This window comes from Barbatula barbatula (assembly GCF_947034865.1).
Source record: "Barbatula barbatula genome assembly, chromosome: 11".
Taxonomy (NCBI): Eukaryota; Metazoa; Chordata; class Actinopteri; order Cypriniformes; family Nemacheilidae; genus Barbatula; species Barbatula barbatula.
Window position 1 is genome coordinate 23,172,451 of NC_136774.1, and position 19,657 is coordinate 23,192,107.

The window sequence follows — 19,657 nt, forward strand, 5'->3', positions numbered from 1 at the left end:
GTTTTCTGTTTTCAAAATTTTTCAAAACATCTTCTTTTGTGATCTGCAGAAGAAAGAAATTATACATAACACAATGGATCCAAAATCTTCAAATATACCTGTTTACGTGGCCTTTTTATGTGATGCATATTTAATTTCAGTTAAATGTTTATTTAAGTTAAATATTTTATTTATAACATTGTCCATTATAAACATTATCCATTTAAACATTGTCCATTACTTTTCTTTATGCCTTTAAAATTATGTGAAGTCTGTTGGGTTTTCTTTGTAAATGAAGCATGATATATAAACAAACCAGCCATTCCCTATCCGGCTCTCTCTGTGTCAGACAGCAGGTGCAGTTCTGTTGACTTTACATATCTGAGAGAGATTATCCTTTGTGGCTCCGGTCATGTGTTATGGTAGGTGTATTGAAAGATTTTCCATCTGACTGAACAAATTCAGTGAATACATGTCTACGCCTGGATTCATGTTGAACTTTAGATAAAGCATCAAATATTCACCAGTAATTGAAAAATAACTCTCTGCAGTTTTATTTTATCCCGGGGTTTGTTGTGTGTAGCAGTGTTACTAAAGGCCAACAGAACAGCACAGTTTGTCTCTTATCTTACACACCAGGGGCCTCATGTATAAATGTAATTTATAAATAATTGACATATATTGTCACACAAGCCTTATGGGATTATATTAATTATATCAATTATGCAATTAAATAAGAACATATAAAAGCATACCGGTATGCAAATTGACACAACCCTTAGTCTATGGCAATGGCAGCTTTGGCCTTATTAGAGGACATTGCTAATGGCAGAATCCGAAGAGAACGAGTTTTTAGGGACCACAATGATTTTCTTGCTCAGGATGATGACTGGCTTATCAGCCGTTTCAGATTTCCAAGGGCTATCCTCTTGGAGCTCTGTGCTGAGTTGGGTCAGAATATAGAGAGAGCGACAGCGAGGAGCCACGCAATACCCGTTCCCTTGCAGGTGCTGACAACACTTGGTTTCCTGGCAACTGGTTCTTTCCAAAGGGAACTGGCAGACCGCTCAGGAATAAGCCAGTCGTCTTTGAGCCGCGCAATGCCAGCGGTATGGGACGGGATCATCTGCATGTCTACCAGGTATATAAGGTTCCCATATGATGCAGTTGACCAGCCAAACATTAAAACGCAATTTGCAGCGATAGCCGGTTTCCCTAATGTAATCGGAGCGATCGACTGCACACACATTGCTATAAAGGTGCCATCTGAAGAAGAATTTGCATATGTGAATCGGAAACATTTCCGTTCTTTAAATGTGCAGATAATATGTGATGCACAAATGCGCCTAAAAAATATTGTGGCAAGGTGGCCTGGGTCAACCCATGATTCATACAGCCTTACAAACAGCATGGTTGGGATGAGGCTCCAAACTGGCAGGGTGCGTGATGGGTGGATTCTTGGTAAGTGATGCATTTAAAGTTATGCTTTATCTTATTGTATATTATATATCTTTTTTGAATAATCCTTCAGGAGACCGCGGTTATCCACTAAAGACGTGGCTTTTAACCCCCCCTCCCACAAACTGACCAAGAGCGCAGATACAATAATGCCCAGTCTCGCAGTCGGTCAGTTGTAGAGCGGGCGATTGGGCAGCTGAAATGTCGGTGGCGCTGCCTTGACAGGAGTGGGGGGATGCTGTTATAACCGCCCTGACACACACAGGCATGGCATACCACTTGGTGAGGTGGCAGCACCGCCAGATGACCCTGACCCAGGACCAATGTATGTGCAGCCCAACCAACAAGCTATTCAGGCCCGTCAACATGTGATTGCAACAATATAAATGGTAATCGGAGACAAAGTTAATTTTTTGACCAATTCCTTTAATGAGTGGCTTATGTCTGTGAGTGCGTCAGTGATATTTTTAAGGTGAGTGTTGATTTCTCCGATGGCCATAACGATTTGCTGTTGTGACTCCAAAACGGCATGCGTCAAGACGCGGCCAGACGGACGGGCATCAGCACTGGTGGGAGCACTGGAAACGCTGGGCACAGTGGGTGCTGGCTGCTCAGGAGGGGCGGATTCCGAGTGCGTGCCAGTGGATGTTTCGGCTGTTGCACCATATGAGTCTAAATAAACACAGGCACATGGTAACTTTGATTTGAGTCTGTTCCATTTTTAAGGTGCACACGCATTTGCCATAAATGCAATGGATACGTAAAATCTCTGGTGTACTTTTGGTCAACTACATTGCATGCATTTGATAATAAAAAAGGCTATATGTACCAAAGTAAAAACAAATGAGAAATTGTTACCTTCATGGCAGTCCTGTAGTAAATCTGAGTCTCCCACAGCAGCAGATACCACTCCAGAGAGTAAAGTGTCACCTATAATTGAGGCAACTCTCTGCTCAAAGGGTGTTAGTTCATCGACCCTTTTACCACTGCCTGTTCTGCCCACACTTTGTCGGTGCGCAGCAGTTCTCCGTTTTACGTCCACCTTAATATCAGACCATTTCCTTTTAAGGTCATTTACAGTGCGACTTTCAGATCCCACCGCATTGAAGGCTCCAGCCAAACTCTCCCACTCATATTTTTTCCTTTTGTTGTTAATTCCGGAGGACAAAGTTCCAAATAAAATATTTTTTCTGGTTTCTACCTCTGATAGTAGCACCTCCAATTCACTTTCCGTAAAGTTTTGCTTCTTGCCGCTTGCTTTAGCCATTTTCTTACTGCTATCTTTTGCCAGAGTGGACTCATTACCATATTTAAATTGATTTAATTAGGGGAGGAGACTGGGTGGGGCGTTGTGCTCATGCATGTGTGCTCAATTCTACGTTAATTGGGATGTACTAAGAGAATATGAGTGGGATCCTTCGTACGCAGAGATTCATACATCTGTTTTTTTTGTGCGTACGCACATTTACAGCTTTGTCCGTACGCAATTCTTTAGTATGAATTCAACGCAAGTCTTTGTACACGAGGCCCCAGATCACTTCAGCTGTGACCCTGCACTGGATTATGTTTCTTTATCTTAGTCCGGAGAAAGAAAGGACAACCGACACAAAAAAGCATTAGCATTATTTTTGCATTTGTCTTTCTCAGGAGAGAGCAATGAATACATTTACATATATTCAAAGTTACAATTGAGGACAGGCTAAGGATGGAGATAACAATCTCACATGTGCTGCAGTAAAAATATGTCCAAATGTGACTAGTACAAAACCAGAAAATGCATAAGAACGAAGCACCTGTACATAAAAACCACGTCATGTTAATTTGTCACAAAAATCTCCTCTTAAGAGGTCATAAAGTTTTGTCCTCCAGTTACAGTGAAAGATTATCAAAATTCCAGTAACACCAAAATCTGAGAGGTGACTTTAGTTAAAAAACCATTCGTAGATATCATGAGCTTCTTGGTATTCCTTGTGTCTTCCTACATGATCGCAGGCCGTGCAAATCGCCAGAATAAACTCTTGATTCTGTAATATTAAATGAGGTCGTGCTGAGAAATGTCTCCTCCAGTTAAAGTACCTGCGATACGCATCTTCATCTCTGTCCAGCTGCGTCAGATATTCTGCCAGTGACTTTGCGTCGGGGAAGTCGTCCACATGAATGAAGGAGTCACGCGGTGCAAACCTTTCATAGTTCTTTCTGGGAGGTCCCAGCACCACAGGTACAGTACCTGCTGACAGGGGTCCATTAAACTTTTCAGTGATGTAGTCCTTGTGGAGGGAATTCTCAAAAGACAGATAAAATTTGCAGCTTGCTATGGTGGGATAATAGTCTTCATAAGCTAGTCTTCCGGCATAAGCGCTTCCAAACATGTGCACAGTGATGTACTTTTTAAGTTCATTGTAGTAAGTGTTTCTCTTGCCGACACCTGTACTGGCAGCATTGTTACTTACGATCCAACAGACCAGTTTGTCCTTTTTGGGAATTGTAAAATTCTCCTTTGGAGTTTTGTTGCTGGTCAGTCTCAACCGCACAGAAATGTCAGCGTCCTCTCTATAACTGAGAGTCAGATTAAAGAGGTTTTCAATCCCTGGAATTTTCTGCGTGTTTGTTGGCGATTCTAAATGAAGCCAGATCCACTTTTGGAACGGAGGACGAGGATATGGTGGAAGGCCAGACAGGTCCCAATGAATACCCCTGTGATATACAAGCACAGCGTCTGAACTGCTGTAGAGAGCTCTATCGTCCGTCAGATGACATCCGTCAATATTGTAAATGGTTTTACAGTCACTCAGATCAAATCTGTAATTTTCAGGCCAGACCCATAATAAAAGTACAGGTTTTTCCTTTGCAGGTGAGCTGTCTGTCTTAGTGTGGTGTTTTTCCAAATATTGTTTAGTTGCAGGTAATGGTGGTGGTTGGTTGGTTAGTGGTGAGGTCCAGAAAAACATGACGTATAGAGAGACGAGAGCAGCAATAGCCACAATACCAGCTGTACGACTTAGAGGAGTTCCAGGTGAACTTGTGCTTGACATAATTTGATTTTAAAAAGAACAGCTTTTATCATCAAGAATTAGTTCACCATCAAAAAAGTCCAAGATTCAAATCCATAGAAAGAGAATATGATCCACAACACATTGACACATTGTGCACATTGTGTATAGGGATTTATATGCAAAGCGTCTTACAAATGCGAGCATTTACCATTGTGTCCATAAACTTTAGCACAATAACAAATCTGTTTTGATAACAATTCTCTGCTGTAATAAAAAATTTACCTTTGACGTTGTTAGCTGAAAGTTTTTTTAACGTCACATAAGTAGATGAATATAAGCAATGAATATAAATAATCCAACTCGCCTGTTTTTTGCGCTTCTAATGAAAGAAGAAATCGTTGTTTCGTCCCACATAAGAGTTTATTAAGGAGATCAGAACTGCGTTGTTCGAGCACTGATGGATTTGTCAGTGCTTGAAAATGTGATATTTGATGCCAACCAATCTCAGTTCGGTATGCAAACATTTCAGTGACATCATCACTGCTGACATGCAAACATTTTTCTGCTTTCTCCAGAGGTTCCCAAACTGGTCCAGTAAACACTGGAGAGAAATCATGCAAGCCATAAGGGCCAAAAATGCCTCTCTCCACATAAAACATGACGTTCTGTCATGATCCTCCCACTAGACCAAGAGAAACATGAAATGATGCGGCAGAATCATAGCAATTTTGTGATCGTAGATCTCTCTCTCTCTCCTGCACACTTATGGTATATTGTGCAATAAGTGATATGTTTTACTGAATGATCACTATTATTTATGACTATTTTGTAAATTTAATTCACTTCAGTGATCGTTGGAGAGATAGTAGTGTTCAGTTCTAGGAGATGGTGCCTTTGATCAATATTGAGCCATCAGTACAGGCAGCTGCAAGTGTTTTTATTTTTCTACATCTGTGGCCGTTTTATGCTGCCTTCAAGTGGAATATCGTTTTTATGAGTTCCATGCACATGAATGCTCAAATTAAGTCACGTTCACCAGTGGGAAACCCGGGATTAATGTGACATGTCGACAATAGAAAGCATATTGTCAATGGAAATAAATGATGATGATGAGTTATTTCAATCCTATATATTCTGCAATATTGATGTGCGCATGCCTGATTGAGAGGACAATCTAACGGGTACATTTACATTTAGTCATTTAGCAGACGCTTTTATCCAAAGCGACTTACAAAGAGTTTGGGGAGCAATAAGCGATATGTCATAAAAGAGCAATAGTACATTAGGTGCTAATACAAAGTTACTAGTTTCAACAAAAGCTATACCACTACCTTCACAGAAGAGATGTGTTTTAAGTAGTTTTTTGAAGGTTGTGAGAGATGTGGTTGACCGGACCGCATTAGGAAGAATTTTCCACCAGGTTGTGAAGAAGAATGAGCGGGAAAGAGATTTACTGCCCTTATGAGAAGGGTATACAAGACGCAGCTCGTTTGCTGAACGCAGGGTTCTTGATGGGGTGTAGGAGTGTAGTAGGGTGTCAAAAGTATGCCGGCGCAGATCCAGTGATAGTCCTGTAGGCAAGTATCAGTGACTTGAATCTGATCTGGGATTCAACCGGTAGCCAGTTGAGTGAAATGAAAAGGGGTGTCACACGAGCCCTCTTGGGCTGTTGGAAGATGAGGCGTGCTGCTGTTGTTTTGAACCAGCTGAAGTGGTTTGATAGCCTTTGCAGAAAGACCAGCAAGGAGAGCATTGCAGTAGTCCAACCTTGAGATTACCAGGGCCTGGACAAGGAGTTCCGCGTGCTCAGTGAGATAGGGTCTAAACTTTCTAATGTTGAATAAGGCATATCGACAATATTGCGTTGTCTTTGCAATGTGAACATTGAAGGACAGCTGTTCATCAAATATGACTTAATGGTTCCTGGCTGATTCAGAGGGAGTGATAGTGGAATTGCCAAGCTGGATAATGAGATAGTGTTGCACCGTGGGGTGTGCCGGAAACACGAGTAGTTCTGTCTTGGCCAGGTTCAGCTGGAGGTGATGCTCTTTCATCCAAGCTGATATGTCATCTAGGCAGGCTGTTATGCAAGCTGCTACAGGGGTATCGTCTGGGTGGAACGAGATGTAGATCTGGGTGTCCTCAGCATAACAGTGATACGAGAAGCCGTGTGCCTGTATGATGGGTCCTAAGGATGTCATGTAAATAGAAAAAAGCAGCAGTCCAAGCACCGATCCCTGAGGGACCCCAGTGAGCATCTGGTGAGCATTGGGCAGCGAGCCCCTCCATGACACTTTGAATGATCTGCTGGAGAGGTAGGATTGAAACCAGCGGAGAGGGGAGCCTGAGATTCCTAAGGATGACAGGGTTGCTAGCAGTATCTGGTGATTGACAAGTTTCAAACGATGCAGATAGGTCTAGCAGAATCAGGACCAAGGATTTGGATTCCGCCTTGGCTAGCCGCAGTGCTTCTGTGACTGATAGCAGTGCAGTCTCAGTGGAGTGGTTTGTTTTGAAGCTTATTCAGACAGCTTGTCATCCAGTAGATTGTTCCGGGATAGGTATGAGGAAACTTGGTTGAAAACTGCCCTTTCAAGAGTTTTTGCAATAAAGGGGAGGAGAGAGACAGGTCTGTAACTGTCAGTAGTATCAGGGTCCAATGTGGGTTTCTTGAGTAGGGGCGTGACCTGGGCCTGTTTGAATGTGGATGGAAAACTACTGGAGAAGCAACTTAGCAGCAGAAGCGTAGAGTTGTTTAAGTGTATTTAAATCGTGTCTTGTTGAGTTTTAGTGCTTTGTTAAACTGAGAAATCGCTTTGTATTTACTTCCGCTCTGTCATGTGGTGAAACCGCGTTTAGTATTGTTTGTTCTCGGGCTAGTTTAATTGGTTGCTTTGTGTGCGTGTCATCTGGGGGCGCGGCCAAATGCCAGCATTGTTATTTTAACGGAGGTTAGTCTTAAATCATTTGGAGAAGCAATTTAGCAGCAGAAGCGTACAGAATTGTGTAAGTGTATTTAAATCGTGTCTTGTTGAGTTTTAGTGCTTTGTTAAACTGAGAAATCACTTTGTATTTACTTCCGCTCTGTTACGTGGTGAAACCGCGTTTAGTATCGTTTGATCTCAGGCTAGTTTATTTGGTTGCTTTGTGTGCGTGTCATCTGGGGGCGCGGCCAGACGCCAGCATTGTTATTTAAACGGAGGTTAGTCTTAAATCTGTAGGAGAAGCTACTTAGCAGCAGAAGTGTACAGAGTTGTGTAAGTGTATTTAAATCGTGTCCTGTTGAGTTTTAGTGCTGTGTTAAACTGAGAAATCGAATTGTATTTACTTCCGCTCTGTCATGTGGTGAAACTGCATTTAGTATAATTTGTTCTCGGGCTAGTTTAATTGGTTGCTTTGTGTGCGTGTCATCTGGGGGCGCGACCTGTTGAATTAAATTAATTATTTAAATGCGACTACCCACCGCGGCAGCCCTCATTGCGTGAAGACCGAAGAGAGTAAAGACATCGAATCTACCTACGCACGACTCCACCGAGCCAGGACACACCGACGGGGCACTTGAGTATTGCACTTCTTTTGTACCTATTTTGTTTTGTATTAACTCTTGCACTTTTTGTCTTTTAATGTTTCTCCCTATTTCCATTCTGCTTCTCTTAAATATTTGTTTTTAAATCCTTTCTGTCATTACAACACGTAAACCATCTGTCCAATGCCGAAGGCGACGCAATGCTAATAATCTGCACAATGTATCACTGCTATCAACTGCCCCTTCTACTTTCCCAATAGGATTGTGGAACTGCCAATCTGCTGTGAACAAAGCAGATTTCATTACAGCTTTTGTTAAACATTCTGGTCTTTCCATTGTAACACTTACAGAAACAAGGATCAAACCAGAGGACTCTCCCATTACCACACTTTCTCCCACAGCCCTCGCATCACAGGAAGGGGTGGAGGCACCGGTCTACTTATCCCCAAAGACTGTAAATTCAAACAGCTAACACCCTTGTGTGACAACAGCTCCTTCGAGTTTCATGCTGTTACTATCACCCATCCTGTTAAAAGTCATTTTGTAGTTATATATCGTCCCCCAGGGTGCTTGGACATTTCTTGGAGGAGCTGGATGTGCTTCTTTCATCCTTCCCTGAGGATAGTCCTCCTCTGGTGGTACTAGGAGACTTCAACATCCACATTGGAAAGCCACAGGCTGCTGACTTCATCAACCTGACCGCATCATTTCTCCTCAAGCAGGTTTCCACATCAGCAACCCACAAGTCTGGAAACCATCTAGATCTGATCTTCACAGGGTACTGCTCCACTCTTCACTCTGGACCAACCCGTGCATCCCTGTCGGCCCCCTGGTTATCGGATGTACTGCGTGAGCATCGCAACAGCCTCCGGTCAGCTGAGAGAAAATGGCGCAAGTCAAAAGACCCTGCTGACCTCTCTCTCTACCAGTCTCTCCTCTCTACTTTCTCTGTTGACATCACCTCTGCAAAATCTGATGACACTGTGAATCATCACATCCTCCTGTCTTCTCTCAGTGCTATGGGTGTCTCTGGAATGGCATTGCAATGGTTGTCCTACCTCTCGGGTAGGTCACTCAGAATATCCTGGAGAGATGAGGTCTCCGCGTCCCAACAGCTCAACACGGGGGTGCCACAGGGCTCAGTGCTTGGACCGCTACTCTTCTCCATTTACATGACATCCCTCGGCTCGGTCATTCAGAAGCATTGCTTCTACTATCACTGCTATGCGGATGACACACAACTCTACTTGTCATTTCAACCGGACGATCCGATGGTCTCTGCTCGCATCACGTCATCCCTGAGGCACAGCCAGAAACCTGGGGGTGGTAATTGATGATTGGCTTAACCTCACAAGTCATGTTGCCAGCACCACCCGGTCCTGTAGATTCATCCTCTACAACATTAGGAAAATTAGACCTTTCCTATCAGAGCACTCTACGCAAGTCCTAGTCCAGGCTCTTGTCTTGTCCAAACTGGATTATTGCAATGCGCTTCTGGCTGGACTTCCTGCTTGCACAATCAAACCGGCAAAAATGGTCTTCACTCGCTAATGCAGATCTATGTTCCTGCCAGATCCCTGCACTCTGCAAAGGAACAACGACTAGCGGTACCATCCCAAAAAGGAAAAAAGTCACTCTCCCGTAACTTCTCTGGATCTGTTCCACATTGGTGGAATGATCTACCAGCTGCTACAAGATCAGCAGACTCTGTTGCCATCTTTAAAAAACACCTGAAAACGCATCTCTTCCGTCAACATGTCGCTGATTGATTTAACCTAATTCTTTTTCCCTTTCTTCTTATTCAAATTTTTTTATAAAAATTAAAAAATAACCTCACAATTCTTAGTTTTGTATACTGTGCTGGGCTTTAATGGACTAGTTTTGATGCACTTATGTATTTTGTTGCCTATGTTGTCCTAATTGCTTCCAATGTTTCCTGATCTGTAAGTCGCTTTGGATAAAAGCGTCTGATAAATGACTAAATGTAAATGTAAAAGTGCCGGTGAGCAGTGAGGTGTTGATGAAGTGTGTGAGAGCAGGTGTGAGTGTGCTGGATATGGCCTGAAAGAGATGGGAGGGGATTGGGTAAAGCGGACAGGTGGTATGATACAATTTCAAGAAACCTGTGACTGGAGGTCATTCTGTGTGGAGCTTTCAGGTTCTCCCTGTGTTAGCATGGATTTTCTCCAACAGCCCGAGACTTGCAGGTCAATTGAAGATTCGAATAATATTAATCAATGATAATATTATTTGATTATATCATAATTGTATTAAATTAACAATTTGTTGAATTTCATTGTATGTTAATGTCATTAAATAATTTGTTGATTTATGTTTAGCCGAGTAAAGCTGCATTCACACCACATAAACCGTTGCTGTTACACTTTCTATGCCTTCACAAAAAAACGTGTTATGAAAGAGTTTTGTGTACTGCAGACAACATGAAATATATAAAATGTGTTTCTAATATTTCCTGAACCGTAAGCGGTTCTTGCAAATAATAAATGCAATATGCAAACACGGGTAAATGCTCTATGTTACAGTACACACGGGAAGAGGAACGATGCCAAACAGATAGAGTTGAACAGATTTTAATCTCCTTTTAAACAGCAAACCAAGGTAACTTCCATAAGAGTAGCAAAATGGTATAACATCAAAGGAAACGGGCAAACCATGATCAATTCCAACAGTGTACACCGCTAGGTACATACCGGTACATGGATATCTTACAACTAGATCGGACCCAGAAAAATGCTCTGTGTTCAACATATAAAGTGTCCAGTAAACGAGAGTTAGGTCGGTGTGAATCAAGATTGCCGACAGGTGCAATGATTGATGGGAACTTGAGTCCATGGGTTATAAATCCGGTAAGTGTTATCGTGTGTGACAAAGAAGTGGCTTTGGAACAGGGGGCGTGGCTGACGAAGGCAGGGCAAACGATACACTACAATTATGTAAATATAAAAAAATTAAAAGATGATGCTAACTTTATTTAAACAATGTTAAAACAACCAAACTATGTAATGTGTGGAGGGACAAACTACTTGTGCTTTTTAAAACCGCATTTAGATGTATTTAATGTCTGACCTTGAGATCTCTGACAAAATTTATTTGATATCAAATTAAAACAAAATACCTTGCAGATAAACCATTCATGGAAAAATTGCCTTGTGAATTAATTTTGAATTACATTTAAGAATTTTATTAAGAAAGTTATGTTATTACTGTGCGTTCACATCGCCAGCATGTCTGTTAGCAACCCTAAACCTAACTAAAATCTCTTGCTATGAGGTCGTTAGAAGGTGATCCTAGCTTTGGTTGCTCTAGTATCATTTCTAAACAAACTAACTGATGAGAGACGGATGACGTGAGCTCTGCTGCATTACTCCTATTGGTAGTCGCTACCGAAAGTCTCACATAATTTGTGTAAAGTTGAGCAATTCTCAATTTAGTTGCATCTCCAGACGCCCACTTCCTGTTGGCAAAGGTCGATGTCGTTCATGTCACCGGAAGTAGCTGAGTTTCCATTGATATGAATGAGACTGCATCGCTCTGCCACTGCTAGTGACTGGCGGTGTGAACGGGGCATACAATTTCTACTGGTGACCCAAAATAATACTGGTTAGACATAGTTTTAACTTGCTAGCTAATGTAGATTACAACTTCTTCTTGCTTGTTATAATCAATTTTAATCAATTAATTCTTCCACTTGGTTGTTTAAAACAATGACATGATCACATTCCAAAACTAAAAGAAAAGTATAACTGATCCTCTCTATAAACTCCTTCATAAACAGCGGAATACCTGTTCATATTTGAAAAGTCTTATACTATTCGTCTAGTGTTGTGTGTGATTATGTTATAGTGTTTACCTGCAGTAAATTAAAATAATCTTTTGCTTAAAATGTTTAATTCTGTCATCATTTACTCACCCTCAAGTTGTTCCAAACCTGTATAGATGTCTTAATAAACACGAAACATATTTGGAAACATTTGAGCAAATGACATTTCTGCGACAATAGTGAGATATTTTGAAGAATTTAGGATAGCAAGCAGTTCTGGGGCATCTTTGACTTTGTCCTACTATGGTAGTCAGTTGTGTCCCAGAAGTGTCAGTTGCTAATACAGTGTATAAACTCATGTCTCGGCTATAGAGCCCCAAATAGTTCAAAGACTTTAACTATTAATATGGTGTGTTTCAATTATGTGTTTTTGCATGTAAATTATTGTTAATATTTTGTCACTGTTATCAGTTCCAGTCTAACAAAACATTCTCGAATCAGTTATTCAAGGTCTGTTTATATGGTTGTGGTAAACAATGCTCTGACACACCTAATACACATTAATCAACTGACTTGCAGTAAAGTTGTTTTTGTTTCTCCCTTTTTATTAATAGAATAATGAACATGCATGTTTTTCATGGTGAAGACACTGGCCAAATAATCAAATATGCAAATGTTAAAACACACACTAAGACACACACACACACACACACACACACAATCTGCTACAAAAAGTTTTATGTTTGATTAATCCCGAGGCATATGACATCCAGTCAGTAAACAAGGGACATTTCCTCTTAAAGTCTGAGAGGTGACTTTAGTTAAAAAACCATTCAAAGATATCATGAGCTTCTTGGTATTCCTTGTGTCTTCCTACATGATCGCAGGCCGTGCAAATCGCCAGAACAAACTCTTGATTCTTTAATATTAAATGAGGTCGTGGTGAGTAATGTCTCCTCCAGTTAAAGTACCTGCGATACGCATCTTCATCTCTGTCCAGCTGCGTCAGATATTCTGCCAGTGACTTTGCGTCGGGGAAGTCGTCCACATGAATGAAGGAGTCACGCGGTGCAAACCTTTCATAGTTCTTTCTGGGAGGTCCCAGCACCACAGGTACAGTACCTGCTGACAGGGGTCCATTAAACTTTTCAGTGATGTAGTCCTTGTGGAGGGAATTCTCAAAAGACAGATAAAATTTGCAGCTTGCTATGGTGGGATAATAGTCTTCATAAACTAGTCTTTTAGCATAAGCGCTTCCAAACATGTGTATATTGACATGCTTTTTAAGTTCATTGTAGTAAGTGTTCCTCTTGCCGACACCTGTTCTGGCAGCATTGTTACTTACGATCCAACAGACCAGTTTGTCCTTTTTGGGAATTGTGAAATTCTCCTTTGGAGTTTTGTTGCTGGTCAGTCTCAACCGCACAGAAATGTCAGCGTCCTCTCTATAACTGAGAGTCAGATTAAAGAGGTTTTCAATCCCTGGAATTTTCTGCGTGTTTGTTGGCGATTCTACATTAAGCCAGATCCACTTTTGGAACGGAGGACGAGGAGATGGTGGAAGGCCAGACAGGTCCCAATGAATAGCCTTGTGAAAAACAAGCACAGCGTCTGAACTGCTGTAGAGAGCTCTATCGTCCGTCAGGTGACAGCCGTCAATATTGTAAATAGTTTTACAGTCACTCAGATCAAATCTGTAATTTTCCGGCCAGACCCATAACAAAAGTACAGGTTTCTCCACCGTTTCTTCAGTTAGTGAGTTGTTGGTCCCTTCATGGTGTCTATCTGAGTGTTGTTTGAATTGAGGAAGGTGAGGTGGACAGTTGGTAGGTGAAGTCCAGAAAAACAAGAAGATCAGAGAGACGAGGGCAGCAATAGCCACTATACCAGTCAGACGGACCAGAGGAATTCCAGTTAAACTTGTGCCTGACATTCTTAGATTTTGAAGAGAATGAAAAAAATAAGTTGTTCGTCTTTATAGTTAGTATATATAAACGTAAAATGTAGACTTATATATTTTTATGCTAAACAATTTAAACAAGGGTGTACGATGAACGAAACCACATTTACTTGCCTAAAAGCATGTTATGATATGATTTTATGATAAATTAATTTGTTGCTATAATGACAAATAAAAAGCCATTCTCCTTCGGTATTATCAGCTCTAAAATGAATGTAGATCATTTAACTCACCTACTTTTCAAGTTTCTCAGTATAAATCGTTGTATTGTTCCACACCAGGAAAAAACAGCTGTTGCAGACACTGAAAACCATTCATTAGAGTTTCATGAGAATAGGAGAACTTTATTGTTTTGTTATGACTTCAGTGCTTGAAATGGCCTCATACTGACCAATCACAGTTCAGTGTTCAAACATTACCGTCGGCTCAATTTTCCACCACACCTGAACTGGTCCATCAAGATCAGATGCCAGGATATATTGGCTTGTGGTCAAATGGGGGAAGGTTTAATTCAGCTGGATATACATAACATCCGCCTTTAGTCATTCGACTGTTAAATTATTAACACAAGTTTCTTTCTAAAGACAGATCTATTTTACCGTTTTTTACCTGATGATTTTTGGAGACGTGTGTGAAAGAATGGGACTATTCACCAAAAAGCGAATTATTGTCTGTTCAAACAAACGACTGCATTCTTGTTTGCTGGAATATTTGAACTATATTTTTGACTTGTATTCAAATGTTTGACTTACGAGAGTCTTGAATAGTTTTTTAAATGTGTTAAATTTTGATGATTTAGGTCAAGAGTTAGTAATTTTGGGTGATTTAAATACAGGAATTTCTCTTTAAGAGGTTGCAAGAACTGAACTTGGATATAATTATAATGTATTATAATATAATTATGAGAAATTAAAACATAAAAGATGTAAATTTGAGGAGGCTAAATCTTTTAAGCAAGGATAAGATTAGTGAAGAAGTGAGGCAGGATTCTAAGGAATTATGTTAATAGTCAATTGATGTCTGATCAGAAAGAGGTAGCAGATTGTTTTAACTGATTGTTAAATACTGTTGCTGAAAACTTTGTAAACGAACTCTCAACTCACACTGGTTTATACATGATTGTTATGATATTATGACGAAGACGTTTTATGCTAACTGTGGTGTCATTTTAGGGGGGTTTTCATTCATTAAAGTAAATGAGACTACAGTTTCTAAAAACTTAAGGAAACCAAATGTAATAAAGCGACAGGGTTAGATTCGTCTCGGGTAACTTGGCTGTAACCCTGTTCCCTGAAAAAGCGGGAACAAGATTTGTTTTTTATATAAGGCTAAGTAACCGTAGTGCTTAGAAACCTATATAACAACAAGTCCTACTTTGCTTTACAACTATCTCTAAATGTTTCTACTATGCACACAAAGCGTTCCTGGATGACAAAAGAAGCTGAAGATGAGACGCATATTTATAACCTGCAGGTGATTGTGTAATTAGTCACATCAACTGCCTGGGTTATTTAAAGCCAAAAATGTTTGCTGTGTTTGACACACCTGCTTCACAACGGGTCGAACTAACCTGTTCTCCCATAGAGTTTGAAACGCTGCATCCTTGCGGGCAACTTTTTTATGTAAGGCATGGGTACAGAAATATTACAACAAATGTTCATTGAAGCTCCCGCATATTGCAATTTTAACCTGCGTGCGGACAAAAAACATCCATTCAGGCAGCAGAAGCAAGAAAGTTAACCTTACATCTGCTTCATCATTTCCCTTCTGAGTACACATGAGAGGAGTTGCGTGCAAATAAAGTTCATTCTCATATATTTCTGCCCTACATGTACAAAATTGGTATTTTGGCCTTGATTGTACTTGTTTAAAATGTTTATTTAATATAATTCAATCAATCAATTTGCCGTCAATCGTTTGTGTGGATCGGATGGACACTTTTCTATCCCTTGATGCCACAGGAGCTGAGCAACGGTCAAATTCTTAAAGTAAATAAATGCGGAAAACTATAAGAAGGACGTCCGATTTTACTACACATAGAACGTACGGTAGGTTTTAACGGACCGGTAGGTAGGTACTACAGCCAATTCAGTGCTGCATATATTTGCATATGAAAATGAAGTTTTGCAAAAGAAAAATTTTGTAAAAAAAGATATAATTGCAAACCAAAATAATAAATTGCAAAACAGAATATTTCGTAACTTGGCAACATTTCTTAGGTGGAAAAAGGCTGTTTTTGTGACATTTGAGATGTGATTTCGAAATGATAGGTTGCTGTCTAATATAACGCCTAGATCTTTTACAGTATTAGTTGGAGTAACAGTACATCCTTCAACTTGCAGTTTATAATCAGAAATATTTGGTTTGCTTTTCTTGGGTGTCGACAGTGGAGGGGGGTCCTTTTCTTAATGCAGAAATGGAGGCGGAACAGATCCGGGAGAAACTTTCAGCTAGATGAGTCCTCAGAGGAAAATGTGTTATTCTGGGACAAACAAGATCGCTTATTCTCACGACTGCGGCGCCTTGCTAGGAGAATATTGTGCATTCCTGCAACAAGCTGTGCAAGTGAACGGTCATTTAGTGCAGGTTTTAGAGGCGAGGCGGAATCGTCTGAATCCAGGCACAGTAGATGCTGTAGAAAAGTAGAAAAGGCCAAGTAGCTAATGCTGAATTGGCACCGTTTTGTTATCGGACTTTGTTCTGTTTTCTGGAAAGAAAAAAAGTTCTTTAATGTTACTTTGAATATCTGTTTTAGGAATGTTCCAGTATAATATTTCAAATTATTTGAGATGTGTTTGTGTGGCCAAAGCCAAACTTTTTGTTATACAAATAAATGTTCATTTAAAAGCATTTTACAATTAGTGTATCATTTTAATATCGGATATTGACAGACTAGTTCTAACGTCACTGAATCTGATAACATCATGCTTAAAGAAAATAATTAGATGAATTAAAGTGACGATCGGTTGCGGGTCGGGTGCGGATATCTATATCATAGAAAATTATACGTGCGGGGTGACATTTTAGCTCATCCGCGCATCTCTAATACCCGGATATCCGGGGGCGGAGTCCGGCATGCAAATTTAATTAGCCAATTGGCCTTTTCAAACTAGTCAGAAGATGATAGGTTCTCAAGGGCGTGCCCCATCTGTTGGCTCGACACAACGTCGAGAGACCGACAGAAAGGGAACGTGTGGCTTTTGAGCCGTATATATACAATACATGAAATAAAAGAAGTACCTCATGAGTCTTTTGAATTCTTGAATATCTATTTAAATTGCACTGTATATACAGAGCAAGTGTGTAAATTTTGCATTCTATAAATGCATGAACATAGTATGCTACAAAGTATGATCGATTTTTTTTATTTAATTGACTAAAATATGTTAACTAGGCAGGTAAGGATAGGTCAACACACTATACCTAAAATATGTTTATTTTATAATAAAATATTATTTTCATTAAAAAAGCATCGTGTAAATATTAAATTTGTTGGGTTATGATGTACATACTGCCACAGCTATGCAGACGACACACAGATATACTTAGCCCTATCGCCTAATGATTACAGCCCCATTGACTCCCTGCTCAAATGCATTGATGAAATAAATAGTTGGATGTGCCAAAACTTTCTTCAGTTGAACAAAGACAAAACTGAAGTCATTGCGTTTGGAAATAAAGATGAAGTTCTCAAGGTGAACGCGTACCTTCACTCTAAAGGTCAAACAACAAAAATTAAGGCAGGAATCTCTGTGTGTCTCTAGAGTCAGACCTTAGCTTCAGTAGTCATGTCAAAGCAATAACTAAATCAGCATACTATCAAGATGCTAGAATTAGATGCTTTGTTTCCAGTCAAGACTTAGAGAAACTAGTGCATGCTTTCATCACCAGCAGGGTGGATTATTGTAATGGACTCCTTACTGGCCTCCCCAAAAAGACCATAAGACAGATGCAGCTCATACAGAACGCTGCGGCAGAACCAGAAAATATGATCATATCACACTAGTCCTCAGGTCTTTACACTGGCTACCAGTTACATATAGGATAGATTTTAAAGTTTTATTACTGGTATATAAATCGTTCAATGGCCTAGGACCTCAATACATTGCAGATATGCTCATTGAATACAGACCCAAAAGAACACTCAGGTCATTAGGATCGCATCAGCTAGAAATACCAAGGGTTCTCTCAAAGCAAGGAGAGTCTGAATTTTGCTATTATGAGCCGCAGCTGGAACCAGCTTCCAGAAGAGATCAGATGTGCTCCCACAGTAGTCACATTCAAATCCAGACTCAAAACACATCTGTTTAACTTTGCATTTAATGAATGTGCAGTGTGCCTCTGACCGTCCGACTGTTTGTGCTGTACTTTATTTTATGTATTTTCTATTCTAAACTATATTTTATTTTATTTTTTATTCTTAACTGGTTAAATTTTATTTTTCTTATTTCTTCACTGTTTTATCAAATGGATATTTTTTATTTCTTCTATGTAAAGCACTTTGAATTACCATTGTGTAAGAAATGTGCTATACAAATAAACTTGCCTTGCCTAGATGTATTGATTTTATTAAATTTCACAAATATATTTTCTTTCTGTAATTCAGTGTACTTGGACTGTACAGGAATGGTTCATTCAAAAATAAAACAAATGACCAACTCTCAATACCTGCATGTGACTTTATTCTGTGGTTCATAAAATAAGTTATTTTGAGAAATGTCTCAGTGGTCAATGAGAAATCATTGTGGGCCAATGTTACCAATGTTTTTCAAAATATCTTCTTTTTTACTCATACAGATTTTCCAATGTGCTGAAAATGACTTTTGTTTAAATGTTGATTAAATGTACCAATAAACAAACACATTAATCAGTGAATGCATTAATAAATGACTGAAACGTCTGAGATGTCATGGTGTATAGGACACTTGTTAGGGTGTCAGACTCTCATGTCAGTCTCAGACTGGTCTGCAGTTCGAGCCCTGCTTGGAATAGTTTTGGGTAGGAACAGCTACATGTTCAAATTAATTGTTTATCACCTGTATCGCTGCATTTTTGCATTTGTCTGTATTTATAATTTTTTTTATTCGTGCACTTGATTAAGTCATTTCTCATCCTCCGTAGAAAAACGAACATTTCTGAGGGCACGTGAAAGAATATGCTCTGATGTAATACACGTCAATGCTAGGATGGATGATGAGTTTTGCTATATCTAATTCATTGTAAAGAAAAGTTTTAATAAAAATGCACAGGGAAATGACAAAATTCCAATCGGGTCCAAAATTGCTCTGCTAAAATAAAAATACATCTCTATGAATTAATGCAACCCCTTCACATACAGGATCCTCTATAAAAACAAATAGGACATTTCAGTCACTGAGATGTGTGGAATGAGTGAGTATTAATGAATTAATGAGTTACACCACTTGCGCTTTAAAAAAAGGGAGAGGGAGTCGTGTCAAAGTTTAGTTTAGTCTAGTCAGTGTTAGTCTGTGTCAAGTGTCAGTTTAATCAGTCTTTCTTTGTTCCTGTCAAACCTGTATTAGTACAGTTTCTATTTGACTTCCTTGTGGGTCTTGTTTTGTGTTTTTTATTAAATTATTGTTTCTCCCTCACCTACTTCCTGCTGTTGGGTTCTGTCCTTCTGTATCGTGAATGTGCTGTCGAGGTACATGGATGAGTTTACTTTTGGTTAGGCACGAGAAAGGCTCTTGGTTGGGTTAAGTTAGTTCAAGGACACTTACAAGGTATAAAAGAACCGACAGCCACCTCGGATAATGCAGATGATTCTCTTCTCAAGATAATTCTAATCAAATAGATGAGATAAGTGACCACGTATAGAACTGGTTAAATTAATATCCCAAAAATATCCCTCATTTTAGGTGGAGATTTTAATATGATGAGAAATTGTTAGCTAACACACACAAGTGCACACAGTGGTTATCACTGAGAATCACACACTG

General features: G+C 39.8%; 2 protein-coding genes across 3 annotated transcripts; both read right to left on the bottom strand.

Moving 5' to 3' along the window:
- Nucleotides 1–3,356: 3,356 nt before the first annotated feature.
- On the bottom strand, nt 3,357–4,385 carry LOC306900845 (4-galactosyl-N-acetylglucosaminide 3-alpha-L-fucosyltransferase 9-like; the record flags this gene model as incomplete). The annotated part of the gene is made up of 1 exon (XM_079468160.1): nt 3,357–4,385. One exon carries the CDS (start codon nt 4,383–4,385, stop codon nt 3,360–3,362), a length of 1,026 nt encoding a protein of 341 aa, XP_079324286.1. The 3' UTR covers nt 3,357–3,359.
- A 6,147-nt stretch (nt 4,386–10,532) lies between these two features.
- On the bottom strand, nt 10,533–14,100 carry LOC306900671 (4-galactosyl-N-acetylglucosaminide 3-alpha-L-fucosyltransferase 9-like). Of its 2 annotated transcripts, none has more exons than XM_079467856.1 (2): nt 13,935–14,085; nt 10,533–13,671 (listed from the first exon to the last, which is right to left on the bottom strand). In XM_079467856.1, exons 1-2 carry the CDS (start codon nt 14,009–14,011, stop codon nt 12,555–12,557), a joined length of 1,194 nt encoding a protein of 397 aa, XP_079323982.1. In that variant the 5' UTR covers nt 14,012–14,085; the 3' UTR covers nt 10,533–12,554. The 2 variants fall into 2 exon arrangements, with proteins under 2 accessions (XP_079323982.1, XP_079323983.1); XM_079467857.1 differs by having other exon boundaries at nt 12,236–13,671; nt 13,931–14,100.
- Nucleotides 14,101–19,657: the final 5,557 nt, after the last annotated feature.

Coding starts and splice junctions, on each gene's coding strand:
- LOC306900671 (XM_079467856.1), bottom strand. CDS start 14,011: ATGGTTTTCAGTGTCTGCAACAGCTGTTTTTTCCTGGTGTGGAACAAT. Junction 13,672..13,934: donor TATACTGAGAAACTTGAAAA/GTAGGTGAGTTA, acceptor TCAAAATCTAAG/AATGTCAGGCACAAGTTTAA.